This window comes from Halyomorpha halys, unplaced genomic scaffold (genome assembly GCF_000696795.3).
Source record: "Halyomorpha halys isolate HHAL.00 unplaced genomic scaffold, Hhal_1.1 Scaffold43.1, whole genome shotgun sequence".
NCBI lineage: Eukaryota > Metazoa > Arthropoda > Insecta > Hemiptera > Pentatomidae > Halyomorpha > Halyomorpha halys.
Genome location: NW_027106553.1, coordinates 384,158 through 411,917, shown reverse-complemented (window position 1 = coordinate 411,917; position 27,760 = coordinate 384,158). Strand labels below are relative to the sequence as shown.

Genomic DNA, 27,760 nt, shown 5'->3' with positions numbered 1-27,760 from the left:
TACGGGGAAGGAAAAGAAAAAAATATTGAGATTAAATAAACGTCATGAAAAAATAATAATTATACATAAATAAGTAATAATAAAAATATAAAACGATAAAAAATGAGCAAAGAAAAAGTCAAGACAACCTACCTGTTCAGAACAAACGGGTGAACAGTAGGCAACAATGAAGCGGAAGCGTGGAGGAGTGGGGAGCTGGCTCCTTTTTTTAGCTCATTTTTTTAGAAATACACAAGTTCATTTATTTTGTTAAATACATCATTTTGAAGATACTTTGACAGCTTTTATGTCCCTGCTATATCCTTAAGATACTTCATTCTTCATCCTCTCTTCAGAGCCGAATTGCTTTCCGGGCTAGGTTCCAGCTGGATGCCAAGTCCTTACTATTTTTTTTAGTTTCATTACAGGGACAAAATAAAATTGACTTCACTATTTAGATCGTATCATAATCCAAGTTGCTTTGGAACAGTCGGCTGTGAGCTGTAAATAATAATCAGATAGGTGAAGTAAATGTGGAAAAATTAAGGTTTAGTAACAAGTAAGAAGGAAACAATAAGAATAATAATATAAAAATAACAGTTAAAAGGAAAAGATATCCTGATCCTGATGCAGGTAGAAAACTGTTTGAAGTTAGACAGGGAGAGGGTGGCAGGTATGCTTTCATTTAGTCCTGATGAAGCCCTGCAAAGTGGGACGAAACGTCGGTTAACATTAAATAGTTTATCTAGTGATTTGTACCTTTATTGACCATCTGCCTACAATCTACTTCATACGGTAAATTATCTTCTTCCAATTCCAAGATATCAGTTTAACTTTAAGTAATTTTCTCTTCTGTAGGTCGTTTGTCAAATATTATTTACAAATTATAATTTCAAATTGAATATATAAGTTTTGTTTGTATTTAAATTGTGTTCTTGCAGTCTTTGTAAGTTGGAAACTATTGTTAAAGATGTGATTTGGATTATTGAAATTCTTCCTTATTGGTCTTATTGTCTACTTATTATATAGATATAAAAAATATTTAAATTAACAAAAAACAAACAGATCAGTATTGGCTTTAGTTGTTTATGTAATTATTTTTATTATTATGAAAAGAAAAAAGTCTCAATGAACTAATTTAGAGATAGGTGAATTTAGTTGAGAAGATATATATCTATATATTTATTGTTTAATAATCGATTGAAGACGAAAGTGTAGAATCGATTCGAACTGACTCAGTTGATAGCTTGTGAACTAGGAGCGATAGATATGGAAGTGTGGGTTACATCTATATAAATGATATTGATTGAGAACTTGTATTCAGCCGTAATGATTTCAATTAGAGTTAGGAAAAGGCCCTTCTCAAGTGTTATTATACAGACGTGATTTTAGTAGAAGTCGTTCTTCCTTTAAGGAGGCGCGGCCATGTTAATTCCTATATAAGTATTTAGGTTCTTGTGGGTTAGACCTACATTTATAAACATAATGCCATGTAATTTGAAAACAAGATACATCCCAGCAACGTTTGCATGGACGTTACTCCTTGTTACCACTTCCTTGTTTTTTTATTTTCCGTAAGTATTTTAAATTTGATTTTGATGTAATTTTTTCATACTTTCATTTACAAATTTATGTTTTTCATTAGTTCACTTTTTTTCATAGTAAAAAATAGTTCAATGAAGTAAGCTGAATGTCATTATTTCTTCTCATGCTTACATAAACTTGTACTTCATATTTTATTTCGCAGAGAGCTTTGTGATAATGACCTTTACTGTTTGTCTTATTACTTTATAAAAAAATATGAATTCATGTCATTACCTATTTACTGCTGTATTTCAAATCACTGTTTGTGACCTGGCATTTGATTAAGCAATTAAAGAAATGTTTATGGATGACTGTCAAGGAATATGTTTCTTTTTTGTTTTTTATAAATTTATACCATGGCTAACTTGTACAGCCATTTCTTATGTCTGTTGTTTTTTTATCAGCAGTAAATTATAAACAATTACGTAGTTCATGTTTGATGTCATGTTTTTTGTGAAGACTGTTTTATTTTGATTTCAGAGGTTCTTTTTTGAATTATATTATTGTATTGTAGTACATTTTCAAAGTGATTTTTAATTTTACTTACTAAAACCTTGTTTGTGAAAAGGCCTATTCAATATATGGATATTATACACATTTAATAATGTTCATCCCATGTATTCTTGCATTATTAGATCTTTCAGGCTAGCCAAACATAAATTTTTTGTAGTTACGATGTTTTTCATGTTGAATCCTTCTAATGTATCAATGTTTCATTATATCTTTAAAATTTGTTGTTCAGTTAATTATTTTCTTTTATATTGTATATAATAATTTTTTTTTTCCCTCCTCCAAATTGTAACAGTGTTTGACAGTTTTATAGCCTGCCTTCCATTCACAATAGTGGTTATAGCTTTTGACAGTTTTATGGTTGTTTATATTTACGTTTCTATTTGCTTGGTATCAGTGAATTATTGAGTGGTTTTTATTTCTTTTTATAAAAGTATTTTGTAACTCAAGTAAATATTTTGTTTTTGTAATCATTCTTCAATTACTTCACAATTTTATGCCAAGGCATATGTTTTTTTAAGGACTAATTCAGATATGTTAGTTCATACTTTTGTGTCATTGGAAAATGATTCATTGTAAAGGGAAAAGTGTCAATTACTGTATAAAGATAAGTGTAGGGAAGTTCCCAATGACTCATTATTTCTAATTTTTTACTATTTCATATCTATTTTAATTATATATTTTCTAATTTAATTAAATTATTTTTTTTTTTTTTACGAATTTTGAATGTTTTTATAAGGTAAATCTATCACCTAAGGATTTTCCTATTATTAACCTAAATAAATGTAATTGATCAAAAAAAGGTCTGAGATTCTCAGATTATATTTATCTGTAAAATGAAGTGTATATCATAGTTTTTTCTCACTGGGGTTTATAATTTGCATTCTTGCTATATATGAAAATTTTTTCTCCTTTAAAATAATTTGTGGTAAATTTATATTATCAAAGAGATAAAATTCTTGTGACATCATCGGTGAAAGTGAAGAACACTTCAAAGAAAGAAATTTTTTCCTTGTTTGTTTTACCATGGGAAAAATTTGTATTTTAGGTATAGATCCTTTAAAACTTTTTTTTTCAACTTCATCATTTAAATAATATATATTTTCTTTGACAAGCTGTTTGAGGTAACTATTTTGTGAGATATTTCATAGAGTTCTAGAATTTTTGATACCTGTGTTGTTTTGTTTAACTCCGTAGTTCAGTGATAGAATGACACTTATAATTTTTCTTTTAGCAAAAATATTAGCGTCATGTGTTAATCTATTAGCAATAGTTGCAACCTTGAATGTTGGAAATCTCTCTACCTTGTTCAGTCTACTAAAGGTTTTTTTTTCTTCACAAGCTTCCATGTCGGAATCTATTTCATTTTTTTAGCGTTCTAGTTTAAGTCACTTTTTTATGAGGTGGCCGATTTCCTCTGAATGTAGCCTTTCCAGGATGTTTTGATTTTTAATATTCTCTATTGTTATTTTTTAATAAGGATGTAAAGCTATTTTGTTTGGCTACATTAGTAGCATAATCTTTTCTAGACAACAAATGATGTAGACTTAAAGTGAAGGGATGATTATTGAACAAATCTTCGTTACCACTCAGACCATCTTCTCCTTTATCATTAATTCATCAATTGGTCATTCTATTATCTATTAAATATAAAATATCATTTTAATTTACAGTTTCTTCATGTAAATCTATTTAGTATGTCAAATCCTACGTGGGCCATATCGAAAGGGCTTTATCATAATTAAAAAGGACCATAAGGCCCTCTTGCTCCCACTAGTATAAGAGCACCTGTTCTATTGCTGAAGAAATATTTCCTTTAATCGGAAATGAAACTAAGCTGTAAGAAATAAACTTACTTGAGCTACCTTCTATAGCAATGGTGCACAAGAAACCAGAGAGTGTGGAAGCACTTTAGAGGATTTTGACTGCGATGTTCATTGAACAGGATGAGCCAAATTTTAAAATAATTATTATTTATCTTTCCTGAGGTTTAAATGTTAGTTAAACGTTTAACTTGGAATATGCACTATGAAATTGCTTCAAAATTGAAAACCAACCTAATTCTCAAGTGGTATCTTTCCTGAGGACTATTCCAAACCACCAAACAGTAAATTTTCTCCCTAAAATTGGGGAAGTGGATGGTCCGCACATGTTTTGATTTTTGGCTTAGTATTTTGTAGACTTCTATGGGTTAAGAACCACTGTTTTAGAGAATATGACCTTAATTACTAATTGTTTTGAGGCCATGATGGCCAAGAGCATTAAGGCAACACCTTGGCTATCTCATGTGGGAAGTAGTTAGTGCCACCTTGGCTATCTCATGTGAGAAGTAGTTAGTGCCAAATTTAAATATGTCCAATGGTGTTTAAATTTATTTCATGGCAGACCTACGGAATGAATGTTGACCTTCCCACTTTGGCTGGAATAGGTTGGTAACCTGTAAGACAACTACCCCATATGCCAGAAATAGTGAAGTAGGGAAAAAAAATTATTTATTTCAGGAAGATGAGTACCACCCAGAAATGATACATAAAACTGCTCTACAAAATGTCCAAAGACGAACACAGAAGAAGATATAGTTGATTTTGTAGTTTATCATTGATATAACTTTCACAATTGAGAGACATAATTAATATTTCAATTAACTGTAAGCTTTTACTTTTCTAGAACCAATGCACACAAGGGATGTTTCTATATATATTTTTAAAATATGTGTACAATATATTGTAAATACTCCATTGTATTTATCAAATGATACAGTTCATTATTGAATGTTATCTACTTTATTAATTTTTAAACAAACTCTCTTTATGAAAGATGATCATATCTTCTATGACCTTCAGTTAGATGATTGGTTGCCAACAGATGGCCCTCAAGAGCCTTGGCGTACTCCCCAGCTGTTCATATTTTTGTAACAATTTATTTTTTAAATTATTTTATAAATATTTTTTTGTGTGTTTATTTTTATCAGCCAAACGCATAATAAAACATAAACCTAATTTTCAAATATTTTTCGAAGGTGACCCCGACCTTCTCTTTGCCCCAGATCAGGAAAAAGGATGTGCTGTACATGATTCAATTTCTGGCTTAGTCATCTGCAGACTTTTATTAGTACAGAAGCCTGATAACTAAGATCCACCGTTTAGAACTTAAAGGGGGAAAACCGAAAAAAGACTTATTTGAATGAAATTTTCGTATTTGTTTCATTATTAAATTAGTAACCATTTTAGGATGCTTTTTAATTTCTTATATTATAACCATTTAACTAGGACGAACAGTTTGGAAGTTATGGGTCGCCCATAGCTCAGGGAGTTGAGGGACAGGTTTTTGCAACCTGGGAACTGCCTTGTAATAGATAACTCCCCTCCCTCTCTCCCCCTATATGTTAAAAATGTCTAGGCAGGGGGTAATTAAAAAAATGTTCAGGAGTTACAGGGAAAAAAAGAGCTAATTCATTTATCAATCACCATATTAAATTAATTAGCTTGAGTTTTAGAATGGCCAGAAGTGAGTTGCCGTGTTAAGTGTGATAGGAACTAATTTTTTTAAATTATCTTGAGATATGTGTTCTATGAGATGGATTTCTTGCATCAGGCTCCTGTAATCTGTGGGTTGGGAACCACTCATTTAGATGCTTTGCTAATTAAATTATTTACAGTATCTTTTATCCTTAATATTATTTTCATACAACCTTGCGGTAATTTATCGTAAACTCCCTCCTATTTATCATAGAATTCGCATTTAATCTCTTCATCACTGTCTTCGCTTCCTGCTTCCCCAGTACCATATAGTGTATTTCCCTTCCTTTAACACGCGAACTTCTTGCAGCGCCATCATACCTAGATTGTATCCCAGAATCTTGTTTGTGACAGATTTTAACCCATCTGCGGAATTCAAACCTCTTACATTCCACGTTCCTATAATTAAATCTCTAATTTTCACTTTGCGCCATGAATCTTAGCTCGCGCATTCTATCGAAAAGCTAAAAATTAGAATTTACAAAACTATGATTCTTCCCAATGTTCTTTATGAATGCGAGACGTGGCCTCTTACACCAAGGGATGAACAGCCACTTTAGGTTTTAGAAAGTAAAGTATTATGCAAAATATTCAGACTGATAAAACATGAATTAACAGGAGAATTTAGAAGATTACATAACGCTGAATTAAGGGACCTACACCCGGTAAATATAATTCAAGTTATAGCATTGCGGCATTTAAGATGGGTGTGTAAGGTTGTAGGGTTTAGTGATGAGCGAATCCCTAAAACATTAATAAAAACCGAACTGACAGGTAAATGTCCGAGAGGTAGACCGAAACTTAGATGGGAGGATAGTGTTTAGTTATTATTTTAAATATTTTAATATTTGTTATATAGGGGAATTTGTTAAACAAATAAAATAGGGGTTGTGAAATATAAGGGAAAGAAAAAAAAAAAAGGAATAAATCTAAAAACTTGTAGTTAGTTTGTAGACTGGTATTAATTGTAAAAGAAAACTGTGGAAGGAAAAAAAAAAAAAAAATGTTATTTATCTATTATATTATATCATGTAAAAATATGTAACTTATATTTGTCCAATCACGGATTGATCAGTATGCTGTGTAATGTAGAAACCCGATGTATTTGGGCTGCATGAATAAATAAAGTATTTCTTTCTCTCTCTTCTTATTTAGTAGAATTGTGTTTGGAAGGGCATCACTGGAAGGATTTATGCAAAGAGCGTTAAGTGGTATCGTTATCGAACCTTTGGGTTCATTAGGCCTTCATTGTTATTATTATCTTTTATCCTTAATTGTATATTACTAAACAAATATGTGATTACAATTTTAATAAAATAATAACCTTGATTATCTTTCAAGTGTTTAACAAATAATTTAATTTTCAGGTGCCAGTACTACATTTTTAAATATCCATGGGTACCTGCATGCCAAGGTGTCATTACATTCTTTGTCCTCGCCAATTTTACATTGGCAACTTTTATGGATCCGGGAGTGATTCCCAAAGGTAGATTAATCTCTTCTTTTTGGTCTGTTTATTTTTCAAAACAAAAGTAAATTTTAAAGTTATTAATGCATGTAAATTAGTTTAAAAAATTTTAACTATAACTTTAATAAGTTGTGAAAGATGATTGATTCACCATGTGTAATATATTTGGGTGCAATATTTATTGCACATAGGAAAATGGTCTGAGTATAGTAAAAATAATTCAAATAGTAAATTAACTATTTATTGTGAGCCAACGTTTGCGGGACTAAAAAGATACAAACAACTAAAATAAAATAAGAGAATAGATTATATGAAATAAAAGTAAACTTAAAGTAGAACTTAAAATTATTTAAAATATTAATAAAAATGATCAAAGTAAATTATTCTATTGTTAATTTTTATTAAATTATAATTATAAATTTTAGGATACTTGAAATCATTTTTAGCCATATCTATTATGTTACTTTGTTACATTATTTTAGTTGTTTGTACCTTATTTAGCCCTAAGGAACTCCTGCAAAGGGGAGGGGGGGGCAAAATGTTGGCTCGTAATAAACAGCCAAATATTATTTACTATTTGAGTTATTTTAACCGCATTGAGACCTAGTTCCTTTTATTTAATAAGCTTTGTTATAAATTTGGTAGCATAATTCGCCTCCTATTTAAATTTACTTCTTTGACTATTTGAAAATCTCATAATTTGATTTTAAATGATTAATAATGATTTGAGATGATAACAATATTTTTGTTAGATAAGCCTCAGTATTCCTTTGTTTATTAGCATATTTTGATTTTATACCCTCCATGATCTTGCCAATTTTAATTATAGTTTTGAATCATGTTGAAACAAATCTAATGATTACAGTTTTTTCACACTAGTCCTGTACTAATAAATGTTTGAATTTTTTTCCCTTGATTTGTAATTGTTTTAATTTTATATTTAAAATTTACATATTTATTTTTTCCTCTGTTATAGCATCACCTGATGAAGACAGAGAAGATGATCTAAGATCACCACTATATAAAAATACAGAAATAAATGGGATCACCGTTCGAATGAAGTGGTGTGTTACTTGTAAATTCTATCGCCCTCCACGCTGTTCTCACTGTAGTGTTTGTAATCATTGTATTGAGGTAAACTGATACAAGTTAAATATTTACTTATAGAGTTAGCCGTCTATTCGATGATTAAATATAGCACTATTGACAGTTCGATGTTTCTATAACCACCATGAAAGATTAATACATCAAAATTCAAAGTTACTGGGAAAAAAATATTCTTTTTGTGAGTTAAAATGATTTAATTTATTTTTCTTTCTTTTATTAATCCCAATACATTAGAATCTCTGTTAACCATCCTTCTGGTAAACTAAGGAAGGAAAAAAAAAAAGAAAACAGCGGAGAAAAGGCGATGTCCAAATTAAGTGAGGGACTTAGCATTAAAAATTTGTAAGTGTTGAAAATCTAAAGAAAATGACACCTTTTTCTTATAATGACTTAGCTGTCATTGTTAATTGGTACATTGTACATACTTTTTCTGTTTTAAAAATGTATGATAAAATCTGTTAAAAAATATTATGTTTGATTGTAAAACAGTGTTATTCTACATTTCTATTGAAATACATGGACCTCGATTGAATGGAGAGTCCTGTCCTCAGGTAGCAGGTTAACAGAGGTTTTTTCTATACAAATAATTAGGTTTTGAAAGCTCTTATGGCAAAATACATTTCAAAATATGTTATATAAGTTTTTTGTTTTATTGAATATGGATGTAATTTTTTTTTCATACATTGTTGTTTTTATATATTAAATTAATTTAATTTTTTTTTAGACGTTTGATCACCACTGCCCATGGGTCAATAATTGTATTGGAAGACGCAATTACAGATACTTCTTTTTTTTCCTTGTGACTCTTAGCATACATATGGCTTCCATCTTCGGTCTTTGTTTGGTTTATGTCCTGTTCAACAAAGAGCGATTAACTGAAGTTACAACTATTGTTTCGTATCCTTTTTTTAGATATTAAAAAAAATTTACTGATTTAACCTCTGTTTTTTTTTTGGAAGAAAATAGGTTTCGATTTCTTCCATTAATGAACTTTATTTTAAACCTTTTCTTTTAGTCTCTTAGTTTCTTTAATGTGAGTATTCTTTGGGCTCATTATTACTATAATCGATCTTTGTTAATTGAAAATTGATTAGTCTAAAATGTACTATAGAAACACTCCTTAAGGAAAATATTAATGGAAAGATGAAGAATATATGATTTTGCTCGTAAAATATCTGGACGATAGGAGTGGACAAAAGAATATTACTCAGACCTAGATTTAAAAAAAAATTGAATATCCTGAAGATGAGGAAATATTTCAAAATGTTGGAAGAAACTGTGTAATCAGAAGAAAAGAATAAAGAAATGTTCATTGATTGAATAATTTTATCAGTATGTGTATTCACATATATTATTATATTTGATACACGATTTTATTATTAATATAACATACCATTTATCTGATTCGTATATATTTCCTTAATGTGAATTTCAGTGTTGTTATAATAGGTATAATCACGTTACTTTTTATTCCAATTTTCGGTTTGACCGGATTCCATATCGTATTAGTCGCAAGAGGAAGAACCACAAACGAGCAGGTTACTGGCAAGTTCAGAGGAGGTTATAATCCCTTCTCTCAAGGTTGCTGGACTAATTGCTTCTATTCTCTTTGTGGGCCTCAGTTTCCAAGGTAACTAGTTTCACTTCTATTACTTTAAACTTCAAAAATATATACAGAAATATAATAAAACGTGTGTGATTTTCAAACATTTGGGTTACTTTTAACCAGCTTGTATTTTCAACTTTATTCCAAAGTGTGGTTACTGGGAATCATGACATTTCAAAATATCCCTTTTAATGATCAATAGTCATTTTTAACCATAAAAATGAATAAATTTAAATATTAGACATGGAAATTATATATTTTTCCAGGATTTTCTTTCCTAGGAAGTTTTTTTGTTCTTATCAAGATGTTGATAAATATTATCAATATTCTATATTTGTCTGTACTATGTTTCGGGTTGCCCTATTTTCAAGCATGAAAGATAAAATAAAAAAAACAAAACGGAATATATAGGCTTGACTGCAAAAACTGAAAAAATGTAAATTGAAGAGACATCCAAAAATACCTGGAAACAAGGATAAAACATGTCATAAATTCTAAAAATGTTAAGAATATAAACTGAACAGCATTGGCTAACCACAGCATAACTTTAAACCAAAACTTAAACTTCAAAAACTCTTATCATAATAGGCTTGATAAAAAGCAGAAGGATCTTAGAAGCAATTCATATAACTAAAAATATCAACACAGTAAACTATAAAAGAAATACAAAAAACTTAAACTCACACTATACAGATATAATAAATAGACTGGCCATATAAGTAGAGACATAACGAATCGGGAAAAACATTTAAAAATAAAACTATCCGATTCAAACCCATAATATTTAACTTGAATAGCAAAATTTATTGAATATAGACATATCAACTGGGAGGTAGCCTAATAGCACAGAGGCATCTTGATATGCCCAAAGCGATAATACCTGGTATAACTTGATATTGAGTTGTGCTAAAGGGGCGGGTGAATTCATCACGTTTAGACAGTGTTATGTTGTAAATTTTAATTAATGGGACAATATTTCAAAAATAAATAGATGCACTTAGCAAAATGAGGTAAAATTGATTATAAGGTTTTAATTGTAAGCATAAAAAAATGTTCATAATGTTAAATTAATTGTTACAATCGTAGGTATATTAGTACATAGATATGTGATAACCCAAAACATTGTACAAACTTCACAATATTATAAGAATATTTATAATATTCTAAAAGTTCTCTATCACCGCAACATGTTAATAAATATATTTTACATGTTAATTACATTTACAGGCATATGTGCTCATTGAAATCATTCTGTTCGCAAAAAGGTATATTATTTATCATTAGCCGCTTAGTGAATAGTGAGAGTACTTTGTGGTTACAGCTGCCTGGGACTGGTGGCGGATGACTAAATAGTTGTTATCAACCATTTTAGGACCGTCAGAAATTCGTTTCTGAATTAAGTGTGGACTCGTATATAGTCTTAAATCTCAGTTTTGAGAAAATATAATTTTTTGTACTGTTTACTCACTTACGCCTCTACTTCACCAAATTAATAAGTTATGCTACTCATTCAATACTCTTTTATTTACTATACTTAGGATTTTTACTAGGATGCATTGTTTAAGAATTATTGGCAAAAAATAAAGGATATAATTCACTACTTCATTAAATTAATTAGTTACATAGCAATAGTTTTATGCGTATTGGAAATTTGTTTCTACCTTAAATGTGGTAGAAAGTAAGCTTTATAATAATTTACAGGTTTATGTTTTATGGGCCAGGTTTGGTCTAGCTACCTGAATCCTTAACTATACGCTTTATAAAAATAATAAAGAAAAACTGAAGTGTATTCTGGAAGATCGGTGATTGACTGACCGTGTTTAATCTATAAAAGGAAGATGGTCTGGGTGGAGTAAAAATAACTTCAATGCTAATTAAACTGTTTATTGTGAGCAAACGTTTATAGTGGCTAAAATAAAGATAAACAACTGAAATAGTGTAACAGAGTAAGAGGATAGGAAACATGAAATAAAAGTCAACTAAGGTATGGCCAAAAATGATTTAAAATATGTGAAAGTGTACATAAAAATGAACAAAGTAAATTCAAGAAAATAGAAATAAAATGACAAAAAATTATTAGGCAATTAATGAAAACGGAAATAATTACAAATACACAGTTAAAGATGGAAAATAAAGGTAAACATTTTGTTATTATTCTTTTAGTGTGCGCTAAAATTTATTGGCTCACAAGAAATAGTTTAATTACTATTTGAGTTATATTTTGACCGCGCCCGAACGGGCCATCTTCCTTTTTTGAAGTACGTTCGTATAACATCTAGTGGCTATGGTAGAAACTAAGATATGCCTTAATAATCATTAGGTAGGACTAGCGATGAAGCCTCAAGAGCTTGAGTGGCTCCATGGGGATCATTTCTCAGGAGTTTGTTAAAAAGCAGGAAAGGAGTAAATAACATCTTAAGATTTTTTAGTAATTAGAAATAATTATTCATTGAAAATAAATAGAGTTTATAATGTCACAAACTAGATATATTTAAATAAATCACTCGATCTTTTGTTTTAGATGCCTATAATTTGTAAGTATTTTATACTATAATTATTTTCCTTTCCAACATTATATTATTTCCTACCTTTCTGGTCTGTTCGAGAGAATTTCTGCAGTATAACATCTTGAATTATTTATTTATTTTTTTACTTTATTATTTTGAGCAGTGCAATAATAGTATTTGATAGTTTGTTGAAGCCAAACCGTTACGTGGGTAAGAAGAAAGACTGCCCTGCCATCGCAATGATTGCCGCTCATGAAAATCAGCAGGTGAAAACTTACATGGACACTAGTAATGGCGTTCGAGGAAACAATCCCAATGCCTATAATAAGGTAAGTACGAAAATTTAAAACTTGATCATAAAATAAAAATCATTTATCAATTTTTGTTTTATACATTTACATTTAATTTATGAACTTTACGTTATATCCTCCTATAGCTATTCACCTTATATACTCACCAGTTAATTATTTAATTTAATCTGTAATATTAATTTTTTTTTTATAATTGTTAGACTATCATTATAAAGAGTTGGTTTGGCATATGGTCAGCAAAGAGAACAATTAGTGAAACATGTTCTATTAGCTCTAACGTTTTGGCCTAAATTTCAGACTTTCATCAAAGCTATGTAAAAAACAAGATAACAACCATTATGAATGGTAATAAAACAAAAAGGAAAAATTATTATTCATTTATTTTTTTAAAATACATTTATACAGGAGAATAACAAATATAATGGAAAAATACAAGAAGTTTACTGGTTTTTGTTTGTTTTTATGGATCTGATATAAATATTTGATGGAGCTGGTCAGGATTACTAAAGCACTGGAAGAGCATGAGCGAGTAGTTGCGACAAGTCTGATGAGGACCGTATTTAGTTTAAATAAAAACAAAGAAATATAATGAGAATTAATTTACATATTACTGTACTGGAATTGACGAATACCTAGGGAATAAGGCAGTGGTAAAGTTTTAGCTCATTGCTGTTAACATTGATATTTAACATGACCATGAAGAGGGCAAGGTTGGGAAGAGTGCCTGGGTCACAGAGAATTACCCTCACAGTTTTAGCTGAGTAGTTGCGTCCAGAAATTATGAAAGAAATGTGAATCCTTCTAGTAAAATAGAATTAAAAGAATTGCAGTGAAAAGTTAAAAGAATTTCAACTGTTAAACACGGAGATTAATGCTAGCAAAGCTATAGTAGTGAGAATAAGAGAGGAAAAACGTAGAGATCAAATAACACGTCTCAACGGAGAGGAGTTGGAGCATATTTTGGATGCGCGGTCATAAGGGCTTAAGTCACTTTTTGAGCATTTGGAGATTATGTCATATTATAACACCAAATCAGAGCTACAGAGGTTATAAGGTCTTTTTGCTTCAGATAGACTTATTACCATATTGTTTGATAAATTGCAAAAATATCAATAATTAGATTTTACATAATGTTTTGAACTTGGTTTTTGCTCTCCTGAAAAATTCATATTTTCAACTTAAGCCCTTACGACTGCGCATTAAAGATACATCAACACATCCTCAGTACTCACCATTTTGGTTTTAATTGCTCCAGAAAGTTTGATTTCATGAAGAGCCTGGTACTTGAAGTCTTCAAGTAAGCAATTGGCTCATTATTTCCCTATTGACCTAGTCAAAGGCTTTCTCTAAGTCTATATAATATAGTCTATGTCTATGTAAGATAAGGTGTTTTGCCATTCCTTACTTTGTTCTATTATAATGTGCAACGTATTTATAAGATAGATGCAACTCTTTCCTCTTCTGAAGCCAGCTTGCTCTTTCCTTAACTTTTCATCTCTGGGATCCTATGCTTTATTAATATTGTAAGGACTTTACTTGACACAGAGAGCAATATTATTCCTTTCTTTACTGTATTTGTTTTATTTTTATGCTACTATTTTTTCTTCTTACTGTTTTGTTGTTATTCTTCGTGGTTGTTATCTTGTTTTTTACATAGTCCTGATAAAGGTCTGAAATGTTGTTGGCACTAACAAGTTTTAATTTTATTCTCCAAAAACCGTACCACTGACCAACTTCTTCTTATAGAATGTCTACGGTCAACAATCAACACACCATCAGACTTTTATTAGCCTGAGAAATTTCTATAATTGTTATTAAACATAAACGGGTCAATATCCTAATTTTTATTGTATAATTGTAATTGTATATAGTTAAAAAAAATGATATGTTACTCATACTAATTTTATGTCGTGCAGCAAGGGAATTCGAGCGCTGAACAACATCAAGGCAAAGATGTACGTTTTTTTACTGCATTAGTTTTATTTTCTGTTTAAAAGTTTTTAGATGAGCTTTTTCCAGTAGCGCTGTAGTTAGAATCAAGATAAATATTTAAGAAGTTTTAGAGATTGAAATGAAATTTAGCTTTCATTATATAAATAAACTTGAAGACAATTAATTATTTAAATAGCTTTATCAAAATTAATGTTTTATAATTATATATAGATAATACTTTGGTAAACCTTTTGTGCTAATTCAAAGTTTAATTTGTGCTATGAAGATTTAGTTGTGAGATAGTTATAATATTTGCACTCATTCTAAATTAAATGCAGCCGTAGTTCTAGTTGTAACTAAATTCAAATGCTTTATATTTTGGCTTTTTTTTCTAACTGTAATTTAGCCTGTTTTAAATGGGAAGATGCCTTGATCAGCTGCTTACTTTCTCAGAGTTACTGAGAAGAAAGCTAAGGATGAAATTATACATATTATCAGTTAATATCTCTTATACAAGATAGTAAGTTTAGCATGGCTGGAATGGTTTTGATGAATCTTTGTGCACATATGTGTCTCTCATCCCAGACATAGTACACAAAGTGTTTATGGAAACACAAGAATACAGCCATGAGAGGGTGGTTGGAATAGATGCATATTTTTATAAAGAGAAGTGTACTTATTTCTACTTACTTATTTCTTACTTATTTCTAAGGAAACCTGTTTATTTATTTTATTTTTCACAATTGATTTTTATGATACATAGGTTTTCTATTATAGATACTCCTATTTTAAATTTTTTATTCTATCGTAAAACCATAATTTTTCCCCCACTGTAGACAGTTCATATTTTAGTTAATGAGATACAGGAGTTCATGTCATTTATAGCATATAATTTTTATTGCATTTTCAAAAATAGTTAAATACAAGAGTGCGCTGGACAAGTATGTGCAATGTAAGCAAAATCATCTAAAATCTATTGCGGTTATGTTGATTTATAAAATTCTTTGTCTTAAACAATTATTTCTCATAGGCAATTTATACAATGCATGTTTGTTTTTTCAACCTAAAATGTTAATAAGGTAATTTTTTAAAAAAAGTATAATTGGACATTGTTTTTGTTGCTATTTTTAGTTATCGCCTGGAAGAGATGTAGTTGATGAAATAATGGAACCATCAGCTTCACAATCTCAAGATTGCGAACCGACTCCGCCCCTTCATAGGCACGGTTCGAAAACAAATTTTTACCTTCCTCCCGTCGATTCAGATTCTCCTCGGAATTATCCTCCTAGGCCAAGGACAAGGTAATGACTTCATTTTCATATTATGATTCAATTAGCCATTATTAAGAATTTTTACTTTGCATGCCTTATATTATAATTTTTCTTTTCAAGGTTTATGAATCATTGAAGAAAAAAAGTTAGAACATACCTAATCCTTTCTTTTAATTTTAATGTTACTTTACTGTTAGTCCTAAATATTTAGGTAAACTATATAAACATCTATAATCTCAATATGTCTCGTAAAATGAAAGTAGATATATTTACAATAATATAGTAGTACAATATTGAAAGTAAGTTAATTATTGGAATAAGTGTAATCATAATTATTTTAAATGAAGGATGAAAGTAGATTGTAAATGCAGGATTAAAATAATTTCTTAGCCTGGGATTATTTTAGGTGATATTCAGTGTTATTTTAAAAATTAAAATTGGCAGGACTGAAGTTCTAAAGTATCCATGCTCCGCTAGACCAAAAAACAAAATGCTAATTTATTTTTGAAAAGGACGCTGCAATCTGTTTATTTTAGTTGTACCTTCCACTGCACTGATTCCTGGCTAACAATAAGACATCATGTTGATTCAAAAACAAAGAAAGCATTACATATAAATTATATTTTATTTCTTTTGTTAAGGCAAGATGTCTTAAAATGTGAAATGAGTCAATAGTGCTAGATTGATGAAGCCTTTGATTAATTAAAAAATGATTTGAAATCCTATTTTAAATTTAAAAACTATGTTATTTTTAAACAAAGTAGAATTTTCAATTTAATTGCAAATTTTTTACTTGGAGCCATCTCAGACATGGCTTTTCCTTGTAGTCTTCTTCTTTCCGACTATTGATACAACAGCCTTTTGATAGACAATTCATATGGCATCCTTTTCACATTGCCAAGTCATCAGATTCTTGCCATCTTGATTTTCGCAATATCGGGCTGGCCATATATCTCCACCATTAACTCTTAATTTTTCCTGGATGGCATTATCCTGAATCTCTTTTTTATTCCATTCAATTATATCATTCAAAGGGCCTTTCATTCGCGTAGTTTAATATTATTTTCATTTTCTTGGGTCAGAGTCCATATTTCACTGTTATTACAGGTCTGATGTTTGTCCAATATTTCATGAGCTGGGCTTTGCAGAGGAGATTTCAAAAATGTTAGTATCTTATTGAACGTATGTAATTGCCTATTGCCAGCTGCCAGCATTGCTTTTATTTCATCATTTAGATGTGATAACTGATCACAGAACTATCTAATTTTCCACATTGTTTAATTTCTGACATGCTGCAATATAGAGGTTCATTTACTTTTTCAGTTCTTTTTTTTTTTTCCCCCTACGCCACATTAGTGGGCTATTACGCCATTTTCCCTCTCGCAGCCCAATACAATTTTATTCGTCCTCTTAGTTGGTCCGCATCTCGCTCAACATCCTCCAGACCAACACACGCCAAAAGATGGTCCCCATCCATGTCCTCCATGTTGCATAGAGGACATTTCGGGGAATCTACGATGCCAATTCGATGGAGGTGTTTTTGGAGCAGATCATGTCCTGTCACTAGCCGAAAACAGGCCACTCTCTCAGCTCTGCTAAAATTGCCGGGGACTCTTTTTTCCTTATCCAGTAGGCTTTCCCACTTCTTTCCTTCCGCTTGAACTTTTTGTCTAGCACTTGTTCTGTCCTTATAATAAGAGCTTATAAGTGATTTCACTGTTCTGTAGGAAAGGAAGGTTCTCTGCACAACCAAGTTTAGCCAACTTGTCAGCTTGCTCATTACCATCTATGCCAACATGGCCTGTTATCCACTGCAGGGCTATAGCCCTTCCTCTTTTCTTCATGATAGCAGCCATGTTTCTGCACTTTTCTTCCGTGGGTGACTCTGCTGCACCTGGTGTTGTTAATTTTTGTATTACGGCTTGGGAGTCGCTGAATATTACCGTGTTGTCATTGCATTCAATAGTGGCTTCCATCGCAAAGCAGATAGCCTGCATTTCTGCATCATAATTATCACATCCCGCTCCAGCTCTCTTGTTATTACCGGATGCAGACCCATCGGTATAAATGTGTAGCCATTGCTCTATGGGGTATAGCTCATAACTTTTTCAGTTCTAGAGAATCTCATTTATTTTATCTTGTGGCATTTATAAAAATACTAAATTTATTCATTGCATCCTGGAATTCTTAGAAAGCACTCCTGTTTTTAATTGAATAGTATACTTATGTTGTTGGTTATAATGCCTTGATGCAACTAATACAAAATTAGCTATTACACCATGATAAGTTTTTCTATTGGTACAATGAACGAGGTTACTTCATCCCTCAAGACCAAAGTTTACCTAATTTTTTTTGCCTAGTGAGCAGGAAAACACTTCACTACTAGCGCTGCTCATCAACTTCATAACGTATCCATAGAGGTATCTATTCATAGATCAACCTATTTTACTTTAATCATTGTCTTGTCTTTAAGTGTCAACAAACTGTGAATACACTTGTATTCAGTTATGCGTCAATAAGTCTAAGTTCATCGTTGCCAATTGCTGTTGGAGGTCTTCTTCTGAGTTGGTTATCCAAATCTGTGTCACAAGCCAGAAATTTTTCAAACCACTGGTGAATGGTCTTTATGTAACACCCTTCCCCAAACACTGTGGTAATGTTTCTTGCAGCTTAGGCTGCCGAGTGTCCAAATTTAAACTTATTAAAAAAAATTACTCTAAATTGCTTGTTTCCATGGTCATATTTGATGACATACTAAACAATGTGAATGATTTTAAGTATTATCAAAAAAGAGAGGATTAATAACGGCTCATTATAATTCATATAAATTATACCACATGAGCGTGGTAGCACCGGGGTAAGGCACGATGCTACTAACTTCAAGGACCCGAGTTCGAATCCGGGTGGGCCAAAAATTGTTTTCTGTAACACTGTAGCCGTGAGTCAACCATGTTGGTTCTGGTACCCTCCTTGGGTTCTACCCAGCCTCCTAAATTGGGTAAAAATCTGGTGGTCGAGCATGATTCTGACCAAATCACCTCCTTGCACAACCGTTGGCATAATAACAGTACTTCCTTACAACGTATTGAACCCCTGACTCTTCTTGGGTTGTAGCAGTACAGATTTTATTTAGTTTTAGTTTTTAATTATAATTTGTAAACATAAACGTAGTGAATAACAAAAATTCACTAACACCACTTTGGATTTCTGAAATAATAATAACTGATATTTCATATGAAGTCGGTCAATATTAATTTGTTGATTGGTGACATCTGATCCCGATAAAGATATTGTATTATTAAACAGTATTTTATTTTGCTTATAAGTTTATATTACATTCAAAAGTAGCATAAACTCATAAATTATAAATATATATTAAAAACAATATTAGCATAACCTCGTCAATAACCTATCAAAATATTTTCTTTTTCTTATTCACATTTATGATATCATTGTGAAGTAATTTATTGATATAAGTATTATAGTTATAAATATGATTGTTAGATATTTTTTAATTGTATCAATTATATAGAAAAGATAATTATTTTTCTCTGAACTGGTTGACGTATTGATTAATGATTGTTGATTTGGTTGATGCCTCACTTAATAAGGGATCATGTAAAAGAAATTCATAAAAAGTTTTCAAGGTAAGGTCAATTGAACAAATATTTCAAATTTTAATTTAGACTTTGTTTGTGCTTTGTATTATGAGAGATTGGTTATTAGGGTTGGTTAGTTTCTTAATTTTTTAGTTATTTTATTGTTGTGTATTTATACTTTTGGTCAATAGACTCTCTGAGTAGGTATCATCAGTATTTGCTTCAAGTATTTTTATTAGTTAAGCAATCAAGGCATTTTTAATTATTATTATGCAGTCTTAATCTTTTGAGCAAGGGTAGGAAATAATGGCCCCAATGAGTTGGGATCTTATCTTCCATATTAACATGAAAAAATAGTGGTAATGTAACAAATTAAGGAAATATATAAGATGAAATAAAAGTAAATTAAGTTTAAAAATGATTTAAAATATATGAAAATTTAAATAAAAATGAGTAAAATAAATAAAATTAAAATGTACAATGAAAGTATAAATTAACAAGAATTACTAAAAAGTATTAAAAATTAAAGAAAACTGAAATAATAACAAATAAAAAATAGATAAAAGAGAAATATAAAAATAAAGGAAATACGTATAAAATATAGGTCAAGGAAAAAGAAAAATAATGAGAAAAAAAAAAAAGACACCATCTTTTCTTAATTAATGATTGTGAAAGAATAAGCGTTACATTTGAAAGCAAAACAATATAATATTGTATTAAAAAACTGTTGGCTCACAACAAATAGTTTATTTACTATTTGATTTATTTTGACCCCACCTCAATCATCTTCCTTTTATAAAAAAAAATTCTTTGCACAATATTTATTATAAGCTCTATACCATTAAGGACCTCTATATAAGAAATTTTCTATGTTTACACTTCATTAAAAAAGAATGGACGTGTTTGTATCTTAAGGTCTGGATAGGGACAGATCTTTGCAAAGGTGTGAGTAAGGACAGATCCCTTCTGTAACATTCTTTCCCAGTTGTGTTTGGTCAGTTTCGTTCAATTAAGACCTGACAAAATAAATTTTGTTCATAATTGAAATGCATTGTTGCTGTAGTCTAGTAGTCATAGCTGACAGAAGGAAACGGTTTGCATTAAGCATTGAGGTACAAGCAAAATTGTTTTAGTTAAATATTTTTATATATAATTTTGTTGTGAAACTAGTGTACATTGCTTTACAGTATTAGTTTTATTTATTGTATTACGGTATTATGTCTTATGTTACTTTACTATATACACCTAATAAAATTGACTCGCTAAAAGAAAAATATTTTCTTTCAACCTCGTAAAAAAAAAAAAAAGTGTTATTATTTATTTATTAATAATTGCAGTAGAATTTGGAATGCTAAATTTTTAAATTCTTCTGTTTTAAACTAAATGGCCATTTTTCATTTCTGTAGAGAACACAATGTTGGACAATAGTCTTGAAAATTTTTGTAGTTGATGTCTTAAAAAAACAATACACCCTGCTTAATATTTCTCTTCTATGTATCGTATTCATTTATTAATATTTTTTCTATCCTCACTGCCATACAAATAAGTAAACCTTGGGTTGATAATTATCTATTTATAAAATTTATTGTTTAATAAACTGTATTAACTTTTCAATCTTTCACAATCGATAATAAATTGATTAAATTTTAAATACATTTATTTGTTGAAAAAATTATGTATTATTTGATGTTTCTACATTTATAAAAATTATTCCTACGTAAGTGTACATTTAATGATATGACTGAACACACTTACAGCTTGTAAAATTATTATTTCTATCGGTATATATTTCTGTAGAAAATTAATTATTATTGATGTCTCATAATATGTATACATGTGTGTATATACATTATGAGTCTATTGTCGCAGTTATTATTAAGTTTATAATGCTAATCGCAATATATTGTATGGTCCTAATCATTAAATCATTTACGTAGTACCTTAAATTAAATGTCATATTCAAAATTTCTATTTTTCCAGTTTCCTTGTGCTGAATGTGTAAAACTATCAAATTACACAATCCACCCCTGCCTTAGAGTATTAATGTATAGAACATTAAATTCTTCGCTTAAAAGTAAATATCCTAACGTGCTACTTGTAGAATTAATTTATTCTGTTATAATTTTCATTTTTTATGTTATATTTAAAACTGCTAATTATTAAGTATATGTTATATGATAGTTATGTACAAGGGCAGATCTTATAGTGAGGTTCCAAAACCACGTGGTGGATTTAGCTCAGGCTAAGTCCTGGATGGAGAAGTGTGCACATGATGCCGATTAAATAATATAGCTGAGTGTCCTAATTGAACATTTGTAGTTTAGTTTCGACACTCTACTGTATACGAATTCTAATCTAACTATTTATTATGTTAACATGCCATAGGCATTGATAACCAAAAGGTTCTATGCCTTTAAACAATAACAAACAAACTATTTATTATGCACTAATGTTTCGCCCCACTTAGTAGGCTTTTATGAGGGCTAAAACCAACATTCAAAAACTAATAGTAAAGGACTATAATTGAACTCCTATCATAGTTTGCATTATATTTCATGTCATATTATTGGATTATACTCCTATATTCTTAGCAATACTATTAGTTTTGGTATCTCGATTTTAGCCATGATGAAGACCTGGTAAGTAGGGGAAATTGGTGCATAATAAATAATTTTAATAAATGGAATATGGTCTAGGTGCAATAAAAAAAAATCTCTAATATTAATTAAATGACTTAATGTGAGCCAACGTTTTACCACCACTTTACAGTGCTTCATCAAGGCTAAAAAATATATAAATAGCTAAAATTAAAATTTGCTGTGAAAATTATAAATAAACAAGAATTACAAAAAGACATTGGACAATTAATAAAAATGTAAATAATAACAAATTAAAAAAGAAACTTAAAAATACATTATAGACGGAAAAATAAGGGAAATAATAATAAAAAGGAAAAGAACGAACAAAATAAAACAGCCGCCTCACTGAATGGAAGTAGCCACAACAATGAAGGTGGATCAGAACACCATATTATAACAATATTATAGCCCTTATAAAGCTCTGCAACGTGGGCGAAGCGTTGGCTCACAAAAAATAGTTTAGTTACTGTTTTATTTTAGTTTTTTACTGGACCTGAACCATCTTTCTTTTATATAATAATATTTAATTTGAATTTAATTGAAGACAATAATTATAATAAAGTTTTGAAGATTTTAAATACATAATACTTGTATCCATTTTGCAACTTCCTATCTCTTTTTGGTTTGTCCAGTTAAATTTTAAAACATTGTCAAAGTTAAAAAAAAGTATGTTGTTTAATACTGACAAATTTAATGATGTCTCAATGAATTTTTTAGAACCTGTTTGCTGCCATTTCTTGAGTTGTCCACTGGTGTCATTTGTACTTTAGCATTTGTATTAAGTATTTTTAATGTAAAAATTGAAAAATTGTCTATTCTTAATACAGTCAGTCAACTATTTATTACTCATAATCTTATTAATTCAAAAAGAAATAATTGTTCAGTAAATTTTAGGGAAATTCATATTTAAAAAAAAAAATTGTTTTTACTGTTTAAATAAAATAATTAGTATCCAAGCAAAGTCCGAAAAGACTCTTTTTATTATTTCCTTGAATGTCCAACCTGGTGATCCTCAAGGACACCCTTTAATACAAATTCACCTCTCACATGCAATTATTTAAAAACTTTTTGGAGGCTATTTAGCCCAGGCCGCTAATCACTCAATATTTTTGACCCTTTAAATTTAATGCAAGGTGAAGTCACAAAATAGGGCGAGTTCACTGAAATTAATCACCTGGCCAGAATGGTCTGCGAAAAGTTTTGGATGTGAGCTGGAAATTTATATTTAAGTTTATCCTTGAGGATCACCAGGTTGGCTGAAATGTTGGACTGTTTATGAAATAATTAAGAGTGTTTTGAGACTTGGCTTAGGTACTGACTCTTTTATTTAAACAACAAAACCAATCTCAAAAAAGTGAAAAGATTATATGGTAACTGTTTTTACTTTTATAAAAACTGAATGGATTGTTATTATTTTTCAGACTCGACATGGCAGGCTCAAGAAGTCATACACCTGATTTAGAAAGAGGGATCGTTGGAGTTGCCCCATCCCCTACGATGCATCAGCGTTTAAAAACAATTGGAGTTCCTACTCCGCTAGCTATATCCAGTCCACTTAGAAGGTAAACATTACAATTTTATACAAAAGTTGTCTTGCAAAGAGTTGTCGTGGCTTAATATTTTTAATGAACTATGGATTTTTAAGTTATTCAAAACTAGGATGTGATCAACCTTCCATTCCAATGTTCTATACAAGATTGGATTAAGTTAGGGTGAGGGTAAAATAAGACACTATAAAATTATTTTATGCCAGTCTCCGTACTCTCTCACTTTAAATATGTGCTCAAACTAGCGTTAACATTTGTGATGATTTTGAATGCTTTCTTTTGAAGTTTTTCCACTGTCTTTAACATACAATTTAAGTCTAAATTAATGCTTTCAATTAACTAGCGAATTGTCAGAACAAGTTACACCAAGTTTCTAATTTGATTAGAAAGATAATATTTATGTTATGATAGATTATAGAAATTAATTTTTCATTGCTCTATAAAAGAGTTCTTTACATTTAGTAGTTCCTGATGTACAGTTTTTTAAAAAGAAACATTTCATGACAAAATTATGAAAAATCCGTTGATTAGGAATTGTATGGGGAAAACTATATCTCATGATCATTCAGCGTACAGATGTCTATTAGCAATCAAATGGAAGCTAGTTTAATGCACTATAAAGTAGTTTATAACACTTATCTTCATGGCTCCTGGGGCCACAGCCTGTTTGTCCTAGGGACACCCTTACACTATGCCCAGAATAAGCTGAGATTTATTTGGGTATTAACTATTGCGTTTGGTAGAGGGTGAAAACAGATAAATGATAAATTGAAATAAAGAATTTACTGCTTTACTGTAACAAGGTAAGATAAGCATAGTATTTATGAATAGTTAATTTTGCGCTTGTAACCGTCAATGAATGTTTCATAACACTGTTTGATATATTAGGTGAAATAGACACTATGTTTTCTGAGAGGCACAAAACTGTTTAGATGAAAAGGAAGTAAAAAGTAATATTTAAGTGATATAATTGCCTTGCTTTACACCGGCCTCTTAAGCATTTGGTGGCAATAAAATTTGGGGAGTTTTTCAATTTTAAATTTTCACTCATATACAGAATATGTAGTTAAAGGAAGTATTATTGCAATGATGAAAAATTTTGAATTCAAATTTTTGACATAAATATATGTTTTGAGGTTCCCTGATTCCAAATAACCAAGTCTTGCAAAATGGTCTGTATGTCCGTAAAGTGTGTCTGTGTAATGTTTTACCCTAGTACAAAAATGAAAAGTTGTACAAAACTGTAATTAAACGTTTAAGATGGAAATATGCCTAAGTAATAGTAACTTTTTCAATAAAATCGACTCTGAAAGTGCCATATTTTATATAGTTAAGTCTCAGTTATACGAATATGAGGGGGTACCAAAAATTCTTCGTATAAGTGAATATTTCGTGTAAGTGAATACGCAATACATATTATGTATGTAAATTTTTTTCTCATAATTAGTAGGTACATATACGTATGTTGTATGCAATTGAAAGAAAAACAAAGTAAAGTGAAAAAAAAATTATTTATTGTATAAACATTTAATTTATTTTTAATCCAAATTTTTTAATTTTTGACAAAAAAATTGTGTTATGTTTGTTTGTTTCATGTTGCTTTTCGCTGAATACATCATTCTTTCGCATTCTGTTAAGGTGTTAGATTCCTTCTCGCAAATTTCTTTCGCATATATAAAACGTTTTACAACTTCAAATGCTCTTCAAGAGCTTCTGCAAAAATGGAAGAGGCAAAGGATCTTCGTCATCTGAATCGGAATCGTCCGAGCTTATTATTATACATTAGGGAGTAGAATATAAACATAAAGAGTCATTGGGACAGGATGTTATTCACGGAAAAAAGTTGTTTACTGTTTCGTTTTTCACGGTATTTTTCGTCCTTTGTCTTCCCGCGAAAGAAACAAAAATTCATAGAATTGAATAAAATTTACTAATATGTGCATAAAGCAGGTCCAAACTTTCCTTCGTATAACTAATTTTCATATAAATGGATAATTACATACACATAATTCAGGTTTTTGCAGGGGGTTGAGAAATTCTTCGCATAACTGAATGTTTCGTGTAAGTGAGTTTTCGGATAAGTGAGACTTCACTGTAATCGGTTTTCCTCATGTATTCAATTTTCTCAAGAATATCTATAACGATTTTGATTGAACTCAGTATATGAGGTCGCTATTTTCCTCATTTAGATAGTTACCCTGAGAGTGCTTAAATGTCAATATTTCTTAAAAAATCCCTCTAAAGTACCTTTAATTCTGTGTATTTGAAATAATCTCTTATTGTTATTAATGCTACAAAAGTTAATTATTAAACCAAAAATTAGACAATTTTAATGCAACTGTCTTAGGCATAGGGACAGAATTAGGAGAGAAATAGCCTAAAGCATACAATCCCATCTCGTAGTACACAGCTTTGTTATGTTTTGTTAAACTTTTTTATTGTTGGTAATCATTTTTCACACCTCAAATAATCCTAAAAAATTAATTTTCATCGCGATGATGATAAAAAAATGTTTTGACACAAATTTTAAGTACTTTTAATTTTGTTTATTAACAATAAAGATTTATTATCTATCATTCTATCATTATTAATAGCAATAAACAATGTAAAATACGGAAGAATTGATGATTATTGTTTTTCCATGGTTGTTGTAGCAATATCCAGATTAGGAGGAAGTATTGTCTTCCAGATTAATAAAGAAAAGGGTGCTTTGGAAGTTAAAATGGGAATAATTTCATTTCAACGTAGGATGCCAAGTTGAAAATAGTGGATTACCAAAAAATCATTAATTTGTCATTGTAATATTTAATTATAATGCTTCTAAAAGGCTATGATTGTTATGTTTCCAGGTCAAATCCTGGAACCCCTACACAACCTAGGAGGCCAGACTTTATCGGGGTTCCTGGGAACGGGACGAGTGGAGGTAACGGTTACTATGGTGCTGGTGGTAGCCCCCAAAGAAGGTTCCTCTCTGAAGGAGAACTGCTAAGGGGCGGTGACGGATCCGCCAGTTACTCAAGGACTAACAACACGGTAGATAATATAAGAGAACTGGCTGGTTCGCCGCAGAGGGGTGTTTATACATGGAAAGATACTTCCCCTTCCGGTTACGATCAATATCGGTCCAATCCTACTAGTCCGACCGGGCGTGGCTACTATCGTCCGCCGCCTCAACCTGCTTACCACCATCAGTCACCTCAAGCTAAGAGGAAAGCTGCAACACCATCAGGAAGAAGACCCATGTCTTTTGTCAGGGCCCTCGAGGTTTCGGATTCTCTTGAAATGCAGCAGTCAGCTGTACAAGAACGTAGGGGCACTACTCCTACCCCTGATAGAGCTTCTGTTTACGATATGAACTATGAAATATCAGTATGAGGCAGGTTGTAAAGGTTAACTCATGTTTAACTACTTGTTTGTAAGATGTAACAAGGTATGTATCTAAATCGATTGTCAAAAATACAATTTTTTTTACAGCTAGGAAGAATACTAAAGAAGAGTTTGGAGTGAAAACAGCACTACCTCTTTTTCAATTGCAGTTCTATTGTTGAAGAAAGTTATGGTTAGGACGTTTATTTATTTTATTATTTTTTACACTTGGTGAAACAGTTATATCTCTGTGTCAGAAGACTGTGTATATATTGTTTCAACTATTACGATAAGAATGCCAAAAGTTAACTCATGTTTGACAGTGTCGAGGTCCATTGGAGTGTATATATTTATTTAAACTATCCGTTTTAGTTACACGTTTGTAATATTAACTTCTTTACCTCTCCCCCCCACTCTCCCCTCAGTTTATCGTTTAGCAGAAGTTGTTTTCTTACCTTTCTGAATCTCAGATTAAATTTTCAGTGAAGGTAAAGTGTGACATTGGTTCTGCAGATAATGAAGAGAAAAAATGAAATTAAAATTAAAAATATCAGTGTCATATTAGTTATTAATTGGCAATACAAACAAATTACAAGGTCTTTCGAATAGTGCAAAGGTGCCTATTGTGCAACTTAACATTAATTGTACATGTGTAAATTAAAAATTTGATTCGTTAAGAGAATTGATTTAAAATAAGTAGGTGTTTTATCATTGGTTCAATATGTTTCAAAATGGATCCTAGATTTAGCTAAAAGCTATCGAAGTTGATTCCCTCCGTTTTGGATCGAGTCGAGGTGTGCAATATATATATCGTGT

The 27,760-nt window shown here is 30.4% G+C and overlaps 1 protein-coding gene across 2 annotated transcripts; it reads left to right on the top strand.

Moving 5' to 3' along the window:
• The first annotated feature begins 1,294 nt into the window (after positions 1-1,294).
• Zdhhc8 (zinc finger DHHC-type containing 8) lies at positions 1,295-27,191 on the top strand. 2 transcript variants are annotated; one of them, XM_014433255.2, is made up of 10 exons: positions 1,295-1,553; positions 6,959-7,077; positions 8,036-8,193; positions 8,891-9,063; positions 9,602-9,796; positions 12,464-12,608; positions 15,654-15,823; positions 23,453-23,593; positions 26,428-26,967; positions 27,053-27,191. In XM_014433255.2, the coding sequence occupies exons 1-9, from the start codon at positions 1,465-1,467 to the stop codon at positions 26,951-26,953; spliced, it is 1,716 nt and encodes a 571-aa protein (XP_014288741.1). In that variant the 5' UTR covers positions 1,295-1,464; the 3' UTR covers positions 26,954-26,967; positions 27,053-27,191. The 2 variants fall into 2 exon arrangements, with proteins under 2 accessions (XP_014288741.1, XP_024215071.1); XM_024359303.2 differs by having other exon boundaries at positions 26,428-26,954; positions 27,053-27,178.
• Positions 27,192-27,760: the final 569 nt, after the last annotated feature.